The sequence below is a fragment of the Budorcas taxicolor genome, chromosome 1 (genome assembly GCF_023091745.1).
Source record: "Budorcas taxicolor isolate Tak-1 chromosome 1, Takin1.1, whole genome shotgun sequence".
In the NCBI taxonomy this organism is placed as follows: Eukaryota; Metazoa; Chordata; class Mammalia; order Artiodactyla; family Bovidae; genus Budorcas; species Budorcas taxicolor.
Genome location: NC_068910.1, coordinates 4,588,197 through 4,605,371, shown reverse-complemented (window position 1 = coordinate 4,605,371; position 17,175 = coordinate 4,588,197). Strand labels below are relative to the sequence as shown.

Genomic DNA, 17,175 nt, shown 5'->3' with positions numbered 1-17,175 from the left:
AGGCTTGGAAATCTTTTGTCTTAATTAGACTGTGTCCTAAGAGTATTTGTGGGAAATTAACTTGTAAAGGGGAACTCATTGGTGGCAGTTTTATAGATTTGCTTATCCACACATGGGTTTTACTGATATATGCATTCTTAAATCTTCAGCAGTGAAAGCATTTTTCTGTGTCACTTTCTTCTTTGGCTCGTTAGCACCTGCTCAAAAACTAGAAAGTCACTTTAGTATTAGCAGATCTGTGTGCTTCGGACTAGTCATTCTTCATTCTGAGGATTTATGAGAAAGATTTTTGAAAACCCATACCCCAAGTCACTATTTCTTTTTCACAGAAGTTAAAACCTTAAAGTTAGAAGGAAACAGGGATCATCTGTTCTGTCAGTGCATCCTCATGCGACAGTTTTAACATGCAGGCACGAAGTCTCTGCTTGAACATTTCCAGTGCATACGCGACCTGATACTTGAAACCCCTTGGTTAAGTGGAACAATGAATCTGTGCTTACAAAAACAGCTCCTAACCATAAAAAAGCAGTATATAATTTTATACTTACACCGTCAGTGCTGTGGTTGGAAGTTGCCTGTGATCTCTTTCTATTCTTTTCTTTCTTTCTCTTCCTCCCTCCCCCGCCCGACCCCGGGCTCACATGAATCCATCAAATTCACGCATCAGGCCTGAAGTACTCCTGGCAGTGCTCATCTTCAGTGCTGTATTTCACACAAGCAGGAAAGCAGTTCTCCTGTGATGGCGCGTTCTGAGCAGCAGCCCTGGATTCCATAATGGATTCTTTGCAGTGGGGCTAGAGCAGGGTGGGCCAGAGAGGATGTTAATCATCTCAACGCATATTCGACTCAGGCAGTAGCTTTTCCTCAGCAGCCTTGGAGGAATGTGTATCATCTGTTGGAAGCTGTTTTTCTTACAAAAATTCTGACCTTTGTTCCATTCATAGTCACATAGGCTCAGTCACCGCATGGCGTACGAGCTCTAAAAGGATCCTTTGAAGGACACGCTAGCAAGCATTTATATTGAACCCTTACTGGATATTTTCTTTGTTCAAGGCATTGCGATACCTTCTCGGGGCACAGAGATGAGTGATGACCCCTACCCCACAGGAACTGTCAGTAGAAGCAGCCCACTCAGACAGTCGGATCAGCATAATGTGATCAGCACAGTGGCGCAGTGCATAGATGTGTGGGAATAGCGAGGAAGAGCGTAATGTGATCGGCACAGCGGCGCCGTGCACAGACGTGGGAACAGCGAGGAAGAGCGTAATGTGATCGGCACAGTGGCGCAGCGCAGAGACGTGTGGGAACAGCGAGGAGGAGCCGCGCCTCCAGGGGCTCCCTTGGTGGCTCCTACCGTGAAGAATCTGTCTGCAGCGCAGGAGACCCGAGTTCAGTTCCTGCGTGGGAAGATGCCCTAGGGGAAGAAATGGCACCCCACTCCAGTATTCTTGCCTGGAGAATCCCCATGGACAGAGGAGCCTGACGGGCTACAGTCCATGGGGCTGCAAAGAGTCGGACACGACTGAGCGACTGCACACATGAATCCAACTGGGAGCAGGAGGCTGTCAGGAGAGATTCCCGGAAGGAGGCTCTGCCTGGACTGGGTTCCCCTCAGCCAGGAAAGGAAAGGAGATTGTGCCCTTGAAGGCAGAAGACTGGACGTGTGAAGCTGTGCACCCTGGCTGGAGAGCTGCATTCCAGTTGTGCCCTTAGCACACATAGATTCAAATGGAAAGTTTCTGTTATTCCCAAGTGACCCATGATACAGTTTTGGTTTGTTGTTTTTTTGGCGGGGCCGGGGGGCGGGTCACAATTCTGCCGAGGCACATGGTGGGATCAGTAGCTCCAAAGCTAGTGAGCAGACCCCACCAGAGTTCACGTTTCAGTGAATTGTCACATACGCAGTGTCACCCACGAGATGATTTTAAAACTTCGTTCTTCATGAAGATAGACCTGAAAAGTGCTGGTGGTAGAAAAGAGTGGGGTCTTAAGTGGTTCTCAACAGAAAAGGGCTGTTTGAGACAAACTAGACTTGTAGCCCCAAGTTCACAGGTGATCAGGATCATTGTCACGAGTATTACTTGTATATCAATGCTTTTTCAGGCTGTTTTTGAGGTGATTTTGTGTGCGTTAGTACTGTCCCTATTGTACAGTTGACCAAACAAACACAGAGGTTGAACAGCTTGCCCAGTGTCACATGGCTAGTAAGTAGCAAAGCCAGTTTTGAACCCGAGCAGTGTATGCCAGAACCTGTGCTTCCCTGCTATAGGAACTGTAGCCAGATTTAATAGTCTTGTTTTTCTGATCTCTGCCTTTTCCCATTTAAGAAAACCTTCTCCTATTTTCCACTACTGCCTTCTAAAAAGGTTTAAAACATTCTTTTCCTATTGGCAATTTAGTTGTTTGTCTGGAGTGAAGTAGGAATGAAATTTTATGTTGTTAGATGTGGAGAGCCTCGTATGCTAGCAAAGACTTTTGGGAAAGCAAACTTTGCAGCTGGTACATTTACAACTCATGGCTGAGTCAGCCCTTCCAGTGCTAAGTATTCAGGCCACCAAGGACTTGGTTCACAGTGCTATCGATACCCAGAGAGCATTCTCACCCCTGTCCTGTAACTCTGCAGTTCAATGTATCTTTCTCTTTCTTCCTTTTTCTTTCTGCTCCCTCCCCTCTTCTCCCGATTTCTCTTGCTCTTCTTCCTTTTTAAGAATAGTGCTTGCCAAAATTGGGAGGAGTTACTGGGTAGCCCAGGGATTCATGGTTTCAAATGTAAACTACCCTTGTGCTGAAACTGAGGGTTAGTCTTCTTTCTCGAGGCTGAGGACAGCGGATTCTGTCAGCTGTATTCTCGCAGACATATTGCTGATGCTAAGTGGGAATCGGGCACAGGAAGGACACAGTGGGGCTCCAGACAGCCCAGACAGAGAAGCCAGAGTAGAGAGAGACTGGGTTATCTCTTCAGTTGCTGTGCAGGGAAGTAACATCACATCTAAACTGTGATCATTTGTAAATAATTATGTTGAACCTTTATATAGGTTTTTACAATTTTAGTGATGGAATCAAACCTTGATTCTGAGAGCAAGATCCTATTCTATCTCACAGGGAATGATATTCAGTATTCTGTGATAAACCATAATGGAAGACAAGGTATATATGTGTGTATAACTGAGTCACTTTGCTCTACAGCAGAAATGAACATATCATTGTAAATTAGATATATTTCAATAAATAATAAATACATTTAAAACACCCTGATTCTAGTCCCAACAGTATCTTTTGAGCAGTGTGATCCATGTGTGTCCTCCCAGAGTAACAGTGACACTTGATTTCCATGTCGACACTTTCTCAGACAACAGGATGCATAGAAGTTAATACTCAGATAAGAAAGAGCCTAAGAAAACTAGACCATGCATAAGCTTGTGGTCCCCAACCTAGAGGTGTTTCGTGTTTGCCTTCCTGTTACACTGTGGTAGATGGGGAGCCGTCAAGCATAAGCATAGTCAGGATTGTGTAATGATATGTCTGGTAGTTACGGGATCGGAAATCCCATTCAGAGAGAAACTCACGCCATGGGAGCTCTGTGCAGCCTGAGAGAGTGGCCCCGAGGCCCTGAGCAGAGTGGGTTTCCAGGAGCTTCTGTTGGAACTCTGGACAGCTCAGTTAGCTGGAACTCTGGCTCCTCCTCGCCGCTGCTGTCTTCCCTCTGGCCCTTCCACGCTGATTCGCAGGCGCCTAGAGAGGAGCAGGGTGGATGGAGAAGGGACCCGACCCGGTTACCGGGTTCCTCCCTGACTCTTGTACGTATTCGTTTCGTTAGTGAAGCATAATGTCATTTTTGTTACTCGTTTCAGTTATAGATTATCTTTTGCTTTTATTTCAGCATTCAGTAGTTCACTTCTGTTCATGTGGAAGGAAAATATTACTGCTTGCTATTCACATCAGTAGTAATATACTGAACTCAGTTGCGAACTGCGTGTGTCTTAGCAATCAGCATGGTCCCTGCTCAGACAGCACACTGAGGAGGTACAGCCAAGATGGGAAAGGGAAAATGTGTCTAGACTGACGAGTTACTGGTCAGCACTTCATGACTATTTCAGATTTGGTGTGTTATTGTCATTACAGAATTACTGATTTGGCCTTTCCAAATATGAGAGTAACCTATATGTAGTTCTTACTACCATCTTGTTTACTGGTAAATGAGATTAGGGATGGGAAACAAGGGAACGAATGTGCCCCCTCTTTCTCCAGGGTGGTGAACTTGCACATCGTCACTCCTGGTGGGAATTGTTTACCCCACAGTGGTTATTTCATCATTTCTTGCTGTCACTGCTCAATAGAGAGCAGCGTCCAAAGCCTTTTTGCATGGCTGTCATTGTCCAGTTGTGTCCGACTCTTTGTGACCCCATGGACTGCAGCACGCAGGCCTTCCTGTCCTTCACTGTCTCCTGGAGCTTGCTCAAACTCGTGTCCATTGAGTCGGTGACGCCATCCAACCATCTCATCCTCTTTTTGCATGGGCCCTGCCCTAATTCATCACCACAAGCCACATCCAGGCACACCTTCTTGAAGGGCTTTTTTCTCCTGAATTAGAGAAACTCAACCTTCCCTTAGCTTTGGCCTGATGGTTTTGAAGTTTGATAGTTGAAGTTTTCAAATCTGAACGATCTGTCTTCTTCTTTGGCTCCCTTGAATGGTTGCACACACACATAGGAAGATAGTCATTGTATGTGTTTTGGAGTCCCTTGCCTAATCAAAATCTTTGAGTAGACAGAACAGACAAAATTTGAGCTTCACACACGGCCTGAACTTAGTCCCTGACTTGTTTAATTACTTACCTCTTCTGTCTCTGTCCCAGACAGTTCATGTTACCTTGCCCAAGCTTATCACAGCTACTTGTGATCTGGGCTTTTAACTCTCAAGCCCTTGTCATGTTCATGCTTGCCACTTTGAGCAGGACCTTCCCATTCTCCCCTTCACATGCCACCAACTTCCAATTTAGTGTCCCTGTTGGAACAGACAAAATGATTCTGTACCCCTTGATGTGGTTTGATTAAAAAGACACGTGATAACAATTGGATTTTTATATATAGCCACTTAAATTACCTTTCTCACCAACATTTTCAGATGACTGTAATCTGAAAGCAAGAATTGGAATACAGTGGTGTCTGAATACAGAGACAGTTTTCATATAATTAAATTGAAATGCAGATGTACTATGTTGTACATAGATAAACTTCTAAACACAAGTATGTGTGCTGAGTGTGAATTAATTCATGCTTTAAACTAACTGGGAGAGCTTTATTATGTAAAGTAGTACTGTAAGAAATCCTTTAGCAGAAAACGAATACCTTTTGCACAGATTCCAGCCTCTGCAAATCTTTTCTCATGTATCTGGTTTACTTAAAGCAAAGTGTGCTTGTTTGGGGACAGTATCCAAGAGGGCAAGGGGGCTGGTACAGGACAGGAGGAATTGGGTCAGCACTCTGTGCTGAGTGGGTGTCCCCAGTGGCTCAGTGGTAAAGAATCCACCTGCCAGTGCAGGAGATGTGTGTGCAATCCCTGGGTGGGGAAGATCCCCTGGAGCAGGAAATGGCAACCCGCTCCAGGATTCTTGCCTGGAGAATCCCATGGACAGAGGAGCCTGGTGGGAGTACATGGGATCGCAAAGAGTCAGATAGGACTGAGTGACTTAAACAATTAGAACAATGCTCTGTGCTGAGTAGGTGAACTTTTTCAATACATTGGGGCCCATCGATGGTGGAGAGCGAGTCCTCCTGGGCTCCTTCTAACCTCCCCCTCTTGCTTTCACACCAGATCGAGCGGTTGGAAGTGAGCAGCCTTGCCCAGACCTCTAGTGCGGTGGCCTCCAGCACAGATGGCAGCCTGCACACAGACTCGGTGGATGGAACCCCAGACCCTCAGCGCACAAAGGCTGCTATTGCCCACCTGCAGCAGAAGATCCTGAAGCTCACGGAACAAATCAAGATTGCACAGACGGCCCGGGACGACAACGTGGCCGAGTACCTGAAGCTGGCCAACAGTGCGGACAAGCAGCAGGCCGCCCGCATCAAGCAGGTCTTTGAGAAGAAGAACCAGAAGTCCGCCCAGACCATCCAGCAGCTGCAGAAGAAGCTCGAGCACTACCACCGGAAGCTCCGGGAGGTGGAGCAGAATGGGATCCCCCGGCAGCCAAAGGATGTCTTCAGGGACATGCACCAGGGGCTGAAGGACGTGGGCGCCAAAGTGACCGGCTTCAGCGAAGGCGTGGTGGACAGCGTCAAGGGGGGGCTGTCCAGCTTCTCCCAGGCAACCCACTCGGCTGCTGGGGCCGTAGTCTCCAAGCCCAGAGAGATCGCGTCTCTAATTCGAAATAAGTTTGGCAGCGCCGACAACATCCCCAACCTGAAGGACTCTTTAGAGGAAGGGCAGGTGGACGAGGCAGGGAAGGCCTTGGGGGCCATTTCCACCTTTCAGTCCAGCCCCAAGTATGGGAGTGAGGAGGACTGTTCCAGCGCCACCTCGGGCTCAGTGGGCGCCAACAGCACCGCCGGCGGCCTCGCCGTAGGAGCGTCCAGCTCCAGAACCAACACCTTGGACATGCAGAGCTCAGGGTTCGATGCACTGCTGCACGAGGTCCAGGAGATCCGGGAAACCCAGGCCCGACTCGAGGAATCCTTTGAGACCCTCAAGGAGCATTATCAGAGGGACTATTCGCTAATAATGCAGGCCTTACAGGAGGAGCGATACAGGTAAGTGATACGGAATTCGAGTCCTGGATGTATGACAGTGTCTGTGTTAACACGCTCCTCTCTCAGTTCGCCCCGCCCTCTTCCTCTCATCCCGCGCCCACAAGTCTGTTCTCTGGGTCTGCGGAGACACAGCTTTAAAAGGTCTGTGTGGAGTCTTTCTCTGGAGTATCCACAGCACTTTAGATATGTTGTGTGATGTGGGCATGAGTTCTGAGAGAGAGCAAAAGAGAGGCCAGAAGAGTTAAATTACTCCCAAGATCTCACACCAGTCACTGTAGCCCTCCTGTCTTCAACTTCCAAATGGAGCCAAGGCTTTCCACCTACTTACTTATAATCCCAGCACCACAAACCATTGCAGCCCATAGCTCTACTACGTGAAACTGAAAAGATCTGTAACCCTCTGAACTCTGTAGAAATTAAAGACAGAGCCCAGCCAAACATACTGAACCTTGCAGATACTTGCCTTTAAACACACTTATCTGGGCAGTTGATACAGAAAGATTTAGACTGGAAGTAAATCTAGATAAGCCTGTGTGTTACTTTCATGGATTGCCAGCTCTTTGAATGAGAGTGGACTTAAACATGACATGGTTCTACGCAGTTAGAAAATTCTCCAAGGACTGAGTGCTTGGAGTCATAATCTGTGCTAAGGGTAGGAGCCAGCCTCTCTTTTGTGTTTCACAGCACACACTGTATTCATATTAGACCAGTCTTAACCATTCTCCACGTCTGTGTCTTTGCCTCTTGTTCCCATCGCATACGGCTGGTGTTGTCAGCCAGAGCCAGGCCACCTCTCTGAGACAGATGTAAGGGCCAGTATTACAGGAGCCACACGCCCTGCTCACAGCCACAGGTTAAGCCCTGAAAGGCCTGCGTCTGGTCCTGTCCCACTTAGCATCTAGAGTCTCAGTACTTTTACTGTAGTGTCAAGGATTGAACAGTCCCTTCACCTCTTGGGGGAAGAAAAAATAATGAAAATGATTTTTTTTTTCAAATTTGCTTTTATGAGGTAATTTCAGGGCCTGAGATTAATTGTTCACGTGTATCAGTTAGTTCCGAGAGGAGTTACAGCAGCAAGGCCTTTTCAGGTGATAAAAATGTCACTCAGTCCTGCCTCTAATCTTCACTCTTCTATCCTTCAGTTCTGACTTAAGACTTGAAGGGAGAAGAAAAGAGAAGTGTGGGAAAGAGAAATGAAGTTCTAAAAGCAAGTGAATGATTGTTCTTATGTCATTGTTTTATATATTCTTTAATATACTTAGATGAAGAGGGAAATGGCAACCTACCCCAGTATTCCTGCTTGGAAAATTCCATGGACAGAGGAACCTGGTGGGCTACATATAGTTCACGAGGTTGCAAAGAGTCTGACACAACTGAGCACACATACAGAGTATACTTAGAAAACAGTATCTAAAGCAGTGGGCAATCTGACTCATACGCAGAGTCTAAAAACACCTAACTCCCAGGTTCAGATTCTAGGCCTGCCGCTTTCTGATCTTGCAAACTGGACAAGATTCTTAACCTCTCTAAGTCTTGATTTCCTCGTCTCTAGCATAGAAATAATAATAGTCCTTCATAGGATGATTGTGCCATTTAAATGAAATAATTTATGCACAGCACGTAGCTCAGTGCCTGGCCCCGTAGTGCTTGATTGATGTTAGGTAGCAGCTGCTACTGCTGCTATTAAAATACATTGCCCTGAACATGGAGACCTGGGCGTTCCATGGTCAGTTGCTCAGAAAAACAACTGCCTGCTTTGACCTCTTTATTTTGAAAGGAAAGCAAAACATTCCAGTTTTTAAATTCTTCCAGAGCTTAAAATTCATATAGAGTTTGTTACGCCGTCAAGTCCGGTGTAGGCCAGTGTGAGAAAATCGGGCAGTTGAAAAACAAGTCTCCCAAGGCCACCTCTGTGTCCACTTAAAATAATTCACAGACAGGACAGAACTTTTAGCTCCTCATTAGTACCTCATTAAAAGAATCACATCCAAGCCACTTGCGACGTGAGGAGAGGTGCACTCCTTTCATTGCATTTTGAATTCTGGAAAGTGAATGCCTAGTTTTCTGAATGAAGAGAGAATAAAAGGAACTTGTGAATTTTCAAACCTGAAGGGGCAGGAGGAAGACATGTCTGCCACATCACTTCAGCCTGAGCGTGGTCTTTCCTTTAAACGGAATCTTTTTTCCCCCCCAAGAAAAGCATTGGAAAAGTCACCAACCGTTTACTCAGTTATTTCGTTGCAGCAGTATTTCCATATAGCATACATTTCCATGTATAGAGCAATAAGGGAATTCTCCTCTATTCCATATGTCTTTACACGGTAAATATATTTATCTAATTTTGTTGGTCTTTGGACTGTTTTACATAAATGAGATTTCCGCCGCGGATTGTAGTGTATTCTTTAAGGCCCACAACTTTTCACATTTTAAGCATTTTTGCAGCATTCTCTCCCTTCTTTTAACGGAGTAGTACATTGAACCTGATGTGAGTGGAAATAGCTGACAACAGTGGTGTTCTAGCCTAGAGGGATACTCTCAGCCCAGTGCAGGTAGAAGCATACATGCTTCTGCAGTAAATGGTCCTGGGCAGTTGCTCTCTGTCCTTTCCACACCTTCTCCACTCTCTGAGTGAGCTGCCTGCAGCAGCCTCTCTCTGCGGATTTCTGTTTTTGCTCTGTTCCAGGCCTGGAAGGGCTTGGACTTATGAGACTCTTCTGTGACCAGGAAACCCATTAATGTGTCCATGGCTGCTCTAGATGGGTTTCTGCTTATTCTCGCTGCCTTAGTTTATTTTACTAGCATCTGAGTTGACAGGAGGGAGGCCAGGCACAGTGGTTAAGGAAGAGGAGGAAGAGGAGGAAGAGGACTCTGCCTCTGCAGCATCAGTAAACCCCTAGGATGCCCACTGCGCTAGATGTTTCCTGAATGTTTGCTGACGCTCACGGTGGACCTGTAGGCACACTGCACCCGGTTTTGTGCACTCAGTCTCTCAGTCATGTCCGACTCTTTGCGACTGCGCTGCCTGTAGCCCGCCAGGCTCCTCTGTCCATGGGATTCTCCAGGCAAGAATACTGGAACGGGTTGCCATTTCCTTCTCCAAGGGATCTTCCCGACCCAGAACCCACACCTCTTGTATTGGCAGGTGAATTCTTTACCACTGAGCCACCTGGGAAACCCTAAACCCAAGTTTACAGATGAGAAAATTGAAACCCAGTGAGGTTTTAAGTTTTGCCAAAGATTGCTCTGTAAATGGTAAAGCCAGGAATCACACCCACTTTAATGTGACCCCAAAGCCTGGGGTCTCTTCATCCCAGGACAAGTATTTTCCCAAAGTCAACCCTGAAATCTGTCTGATTGACAGACTAACCTAGAGTCTAGCTCTAAGAAGCATTGACTTTAATAGCAAGAGCTTTAGGGCCTTTTTGAGGACCCAGTGTCTATTTCTGTAAAAGTTCTCTCTATTCTTAACATATTCTATAAAATTCTGTGAATGCTCAAGCTTATACAGCACTTTAGGTGAATAATAAGGGACCCCTACTTAAGTAAACCTCCACTGCCCCATCCTGATTTCCCCCTTTTCAGAGTCCTTTCTCAATACCATCAGCCGCTTCATTGGTGAGTGCTTCCCATTGGTCTCTACACCAGTGAGTTGCACCAGGGAAAAGAGTTTTGCCCAAGACCATCTTCTTTGGAATCATCAGAATTCCTCAGAAACCTCTTTTCACCCACATGATTGTGCCACAAGTGAAGAGTGTGTCTTCAGCGCCCACACGCACTTAGCCCAGGCAGTCAGTGTTGCAGAGCTTGGATCTGAACTCCGCCTCAACCTTGGGCCCCTAACTAGGTGTTTAGTCTTTGCGCTTTGCTTTGGACTTTCAGGTATGAGTGGGATCGTATATCTGAGGAGGCAGGAGACAGGATATATAGCTGTGTTCGTTTTTTTTTAAGTGATGGAATCTGTGCTGACATCAGATTCTCTTTGTCCATCTAATCTCTTCATCCCATTAGAGTGTTATTACAGATTGGTTCGGGGCAACTGGGTTCACTTTCGTACATCAGAGATAGAGGGGGCCCTTAGATATCTAGTGTAATCTCATTCCAGAGATGAGTCCCCTGAGACCCAGAAAGATAAAGTGACTTCTGCCAGGTCACACAGTAAAATGGTTTAACATATATTTAATTGGCTGCTAAAAGCTGGAGGTTTAGTCCTGTTCCCAAATTGAATGTACCTTGCTGAGCTACTGTAGGAAGAAATTCCGCTATGGCAAAGTGCATTGAAACCAGGAGAGAACCAGGAAAACAGTCCATCAGTAGTCTTACAGGTTCATGTTGTCATCTTTCCCAGAGAATTTTGCTCAGCGACTGCCTGCAGGCAGCAGTGTTGTATCAGGCAGGCAAAAAACCCTCCTGGTGTTGATGAGCAGTAATGCCGTTTGAAAGCTTCTATTTCAAGGGGATTGCTGTTCTTTGGAAATCGGCTTCTGAGACTGTTTGTATTAAGCCCAGGGATATTTTAAATTGCACTGAGTCATAAGAGCAAAAATACAGAAGGAGCCTGTCCCCATGAGCAGCTGTCACACGTTGCAGAGCAGTCAGTGGTGAGGCCCACCCAGGTAGGCACCGGCCACTGGAGTTCTAACTAGAGAAGCTGTTGTTAAGTATGAATTTATTTTCCTGTCACTGGGCATAAGACAGAGATACAGTCAGATACAGCTGTGGTAGCCCCGTATTCTTAGGTTAAACCCGTCTGTCAACTGTCAGTCAATCTGAGAGTCTGCAGAGGGTATGCAGACCAGGTTTGGCCATAAGCTTGAAATAGAAACTGAGAATATTGGCTCAAATTGGTTCTGCGTTTATAAGAGGGAAAAAAGCCCAATTGAGAGGTGCACCTCAGAGACAGACCCTTCATTCGGAGGGTAAGGCCTTCCCCCTGAGAGACTTCCCACGCAGGTGGGCTCCTCCCAGGTTAGCCCTGTAGAGGTGCTGAGGTGGGCGGGGAGAAGGGCGGACAGATGGAAGCGTGAGCAAATACAGTGACCGCTTTGTTCGTTAAAAAAGGTTGCGCAGGCCTGAATTTGCTCGCCAGTTCTGACGCTGGTGAGTGCTGTGAGCTGGTGTGGCTCACCTAAGCTCAGTTTCCTGCATAAAAACGATGTCTGTGGTGCAGGGTTGTGGAGATTACTAAATGAGGCAGCGTCTGTGGGGGCAGCCAGGATGGTGTGAGCAGCGCCAGGATATCAGAAAGCTGTCATCGCCGTCTCCCCCTGTAGCCTTTATTTATTCCCTCTGTGCTTGAGGCATCTGCTGCTTTTTGTCTTTTAAGATAACTCACTGCCTCTCCTGAAAGCTAGGGGGACTGGTTGTTGTTGACTGGGGACTGAAACTGTGCTTTTTCCTTTTCAACTGAAGGCTAGTGGAGTCTTTCCTAGTCTCTTTTTGGGCCTCGACATAAATAAGGGAACAGAAGGTAAGGAGGGGAAATCGATTTTCTTTCCCCCAGTTCAGCCAGGGGCGCGTTCAGGCTCCCACTGCACGTCCTGTCTCCAGCCCCCGCCGTGTCTGCGCATTCAGGCCCAGCACTGGCAGAAACCGCCTCGGGTCTCTACGACACGCTGGGGAGATAATGCACTCATCTGCTGCCAGGCTTGCCTGTTGGTGTCAGTCAGCCGGGACCTAGTCCTCCCTGTTCCTCTCAATACCTGTTCCACAGGATTCTTCAGCCGTCCTGTCCTGGTGACCTGTTGCCCAATCAGGGAAGCCCCACAGGCTCTCAGAGATGGCTCCACACTCCTGAGCCACACCCAAAGAGTGGTGGTGCGTTCCCAGCTGTGCGCTCACCCAGCTTTCTCACTTGTCAGGAATGCGGCCCCAAAGAGCCTGGCTTGTCTTTGGTCTAGGAAGGTGACTACTGTGTTGACTAATCCAGTGGATGAATTGGACAGGTTTCCAGGCCCAGTTGGGAATTTTCACTCTCCAAGACCAGTATTCATTTATGCATTGTGAACGTGCAGCAAATCTAGATGTATTTTCGGCTGTACCCCTATACAAAATGTTTTTGGCGTTAAATAAAAATTTGGGAAAAAAAATTTTTTTTAATGTTTTATTTCATTTATTGGACACACAGCATGTGGGATCTTAGTTCCCCAACCAGGGATCGAACCCATGCTCCCTCCACTGAGAGCTCAGAGTCTTAACCACTGGGACACCAGGGAAATCCAGAATTTGAAAAAAAATGTTTTTAATTAATTTTAAAATAAAAAAATAAATAAGCTTGGGGCGGGGGGCAGGAAAGTAGGTTGCCTAAGAGTGAAGCACCCCACTGGTGAATTTAACCCAGATAGATTCTTGTGGTCAGACTAGACTAGACTCAGATCCTGTTGTTAAAAGCCTGGAATAAACTGCTCTAAATTCCTCTTGGGAAAAAAAATCTAGATGTATTTTAATACTTTGTAGACAGAGCAGTTGCATCTTGGTGGAGAAGAGTTTCACCTCCCCAAGTACGATATAACCTACTGTTTTCAAAAAAGATCGTACAGTGTTCAGGCTGTCTGTTTACTAGATAGTTAAGCTCAAATCATATTTAGCTGTCAACGCTGCATTTGAGTTGTAATGATTTAGGAAGGACCTTTAAGTTAAAAGTCTCAGAGTAAGATTATTCATCTTATGCTCCTTTGTGTTCCACGTTAAGTCACATGAGAAGCATGTGCCAGTCAAAGTCACAGACTCGTATGGCCAAGAACACCCACCCTTCCTGTCCAGAGAATTCAAGTAGTGTCATATGAGGGGTTACAGGTCCCTTACAGGGAGCTCTTGATTTTAAAATATCACACGTGAAAGGCTGATTCACAGTTTAGTTTCCCTTTTTTTCACCCTCTGCTGGTTTGGCATTAATATTTAAGGAGAGAATGGTGATGTGTTCTTTTTATGAATTCCCTAGGTATCTGGCTTCTCCGTTTTAGAATTCAGACTGGAAGTAAACACTGAAAAATAAAGGGAGCAAAAGAGTCTATAATATTCAAAGTGGGAGGAGTGGAAAGTTGGTGACAGCATTTTCTTCCTTCCTTTCGTCGTCTAGATTTCTCATCTGACTAACAGTATGGGACAGGGTGGAAGTTATAAAAACGACAACAGTGAAACAGATCTAAGCAGTGAGAAGCGTGAAGCAACCTCCCCCTGCACCTCACCAGCAGGGGGAGGTTGTGGCATTTTTTTTCTCAGCCTCCCCTTTCTAAGTTACACTTCAAAGCACCTCCCAGAGAGGAAGGAGGTGAGGATTACGGAGCAGTGTCTCGATGAGTCTCTGAGGCAGACACGTCACATAAAAAGGCCTAGTGGGCCAGGTAGCTCTTGTTGTTCTCCTTATCTCTGCTGGCGTTTTTGATATTTCGATGCTGACAGTGATTAATTGGTTAGACTGATCCCTAAACCCCTCCACCCCACACGCTCCACCACCGCACATAATACCACAGCATTTTTTACTGGGCTTTTTGGGCCAGGCTGTTTGCAGACTGTAATTTCACATGTGGTTTATGTAAGCCTCTCAGGCTGGAAGCACTGAAAAAAAACATTTGAGTGGAAGTGGCTAAGCCTAGTCACGTTTGTGCTTTTCAATTTGCAGGTTGTGAAAAGAGCTGAGAGACCGAACTTCTCTGACCCAGGTGGGAAAATTAGGGAAAATGTTTTAGTAATGACAGGCCAGTCGAGTTCTTTCAGGGTACTGAGACAACCCAGAGGACGGCATTGCACAGCACCAGGGGCATCTTGCCAACCTCTTTGTTCGTCACATTTGGCAGAAGCCTCAAAGTGTATGGCTTTCTTGGTCTCCTCCCTGATGTTCCCTGCAGATTGGAGGTGCTTTACTACTATGGTAACCCAAACACAACTGTTTGTGTGAGTGTGATAGGATTTCCACTTCACAATAACAGCTGCAACTTTTCTGTTCTTTCAGAAAGTCATCACTCTCCAGGTAATTCTTATGACTTGAAGAGGGCAAACAAACGCCTAGTAGATGAATTAATGGGGCTGTTTCAGCTGGACCCTTTGTGGGTTTTGCTTCACCCCTGAGTTCTGCAGCTTCGTGCCACCTCAGCAAGGCTCCTAACCTGTCTGTGTCTCGTCTGTTGGGAAACGGAGCTCTTCTGCTTACGCCAGTGCCACTTGGCTAGTTAGCTACCTGCTAATAAAGCGCTGTCTTTGGGAGCACCAGTTACATTTTCCCATTCAGGAAGACTCAGCCTGAGGGGTGTTGCTGTTAATTCCCATGTAACTGTGAGTAAATTGTTCAGTTTCTGAAAGCCTTCGTTTTCTGCAAGGGCATGGTAACCCAGGGTAAAGATTAACACTTTCTACTCAACTCTTGCTGGAGGTTTGCAAAGACCTGATACAATTTATTCAAGAGACTTTGCCTCACACACATACACAACACATGCCATGAAAGGAAGGCAGATAGGAAGGTTTTTACCAATTTAAAGGACAGCTTGGAACAGGCCAGCTAGTTCAGTTAGTTCAGTCGCCTGGCGGACTTGAGCCAGGGTGATGGCCGGAGCCATCGGTGCGCCTGTGCTGGCCTCCTGATGAGGAGGCAAGAAGTAAGAGGCTTGTGCCCAGCGTGGAGGACAGATGCCTGCCCCGTAAACCCACCTGTATGATTTCATAGGGAAAGCAGCATGGGTATACTGGGAGTGCTGAAAATTCCAGAATATGTGAGACTGAGAACGTGGAGACATGAAGAAATGAAGGGTTAGAGAAACGAATCAGAAGCAGGAAGCCGTGAAGAGTGCAGCCGTGTAGCACTTGGGATCCCGTGGCCACTGACAAGCAGCCCCCTGGAACCACCCCGCTAGGCTTGGCCTTTTTTTTTTGCCAGACATTTGTCATCTATCTCCTGTGTAATAATCCTCACAGCCACCCTTGGGAGGAGACAGACTTCTTAACAGGTGAACAGGGTCACTCACACTGGTGTTTTGCAGAGTCAGGATTTGAGTCTAAAACCTAGATGAGCAGATTCATGGGCTGGGACAAACTGTGACAGAATAAAAACATTTTCAAGTGAAGAAAAGGTACAAAGCAGAAACAGTGAAGGTGGAGAGCCTTTAGATATAACGTGGGGTGAAGAAAATTCAGTCCTAACATGGTTTCCAGAGCCTTTGACGTGTTAGTAACCTTTATATGACAGACACTGGTTTATAAGGTTCGAGAGTTAGAAACACGTGCTGACGACTTCGCACTTACTCTTGATTCACATGTACCATTACGTACTCATCGGTAGTGTTACATCATTATAGAATCTCCCCTTCTACAGACAGGTTGAAAAAGAATCCAAGGGCCAGCCTCAAGTGTCCTCTGATAGATCATCTTAACTGTTCATAGGTGTAAGTATGCAAAACATGTTTTGTCACAACTCAAAGCCACGAAACAGCTCAAAAAGAAACCTGAGAAGAGGAGATAACCTGCAGGAGGGAACGCCATGGAAGACTCTGAAGCCAAAGTTGCCAACGTCACGAGGAAATCCAGGTGATGAAAGAGACTGAGTGTGGAACAGACCAAACACATGCGACATTATACTGCCGGAGGATGGCAGTGATACTCCAGAGGGCTGGGGGGGGGGGGGGGGCCCACACAGAAGCTGCTCTGTCCCACCTGCTTTGCTCTTCAAGGAAGAGGGTGAAATCAAGACACTTTCAGACACATGTAGGTAAAATTACCTCTTATAAAGCCTTGCTGAAAGAAATACTAAAGAAAAAAGAACGTAACTCAGTGAAAGAACTCAATCAAGCAGGTTGGTAAATCTTAATTAAGTAGGGACTTAAAAAATTAACATTGGGAATTCTTAATGTCTACATCAGTTTGGATCTAAAATTGCGGAAGAGAATATAGGATTCAAGGCTTGCATTTCAAAGAAATGTTAAAGTGTTAAAAGTCTGAGGGGCAGAGAAAGTGTATCTTATGTCCTGATATGCCCGTCACTCGGCACCTGGCGACTTTCTGTTCATGTCATTCCTGTTACCTTAAAGTGATGGATGCTGGGACCCCCTGGCTGTCCAGTGGTTAGCTCCCACCTCCAGGCTCCAAAGCATCTTGCCCTTACCTCCTGCCTTCTGTGTCTTCCCCCAGAATAGAATACAGGCTCATCTTTACAAATAACACGAGGCGAGAGAGAGTGATACTGACAGATGCGTGTGCAATCAAGACTGTACCAAGGTTTGGTTCTATGGAATCCATGGGCACTGCCTCTTATTGCTGAAGGCAGGCATCACAAGTAATGTAGCTGAGAGAGGGACTTGGTGTGAGCGAGGAGTTGCTAGGTTTCCGTTCAGTTTTAGAGGGATAGCTGCATCTATCTAGCAGTGAAAGCAACTCTTAAGAAAAATGAGACTCTGCCCCTGGAGGTGTTCACAGAGAGATTCCTTGTCAGGGCTATTGTAGA

At 46.3% G+C, this 17,175-nt stretch overlaps 1 protein-coding gene across 11 annotated transcripts in view; it reads left to right on the top strand.

Annotated features, from left to right (window-relative positions):
• The window catches only part of TMCC1 (transmembrane and coiled-coil domain family 1), a 156,483-nt gene that overhangs the window by 125,859 nt on the left and 13,449 nt on the right, over positions 1-17,175 (top strand). For all 11 annotated transcript variants that reach the window (XM_052640928.1, XM_052640922.1, XM_052640935.1 and 8 more), the window contains one exon: positions 5,815-6,749. In XM_052640928.1, coding sequence (XP_052496888.1) covers positions 5,815-6,749 — 935 coding nt within the window. The remainder of the gene's footprint in view (positions 1-5,814; positions 6,750-17,175) is intronic.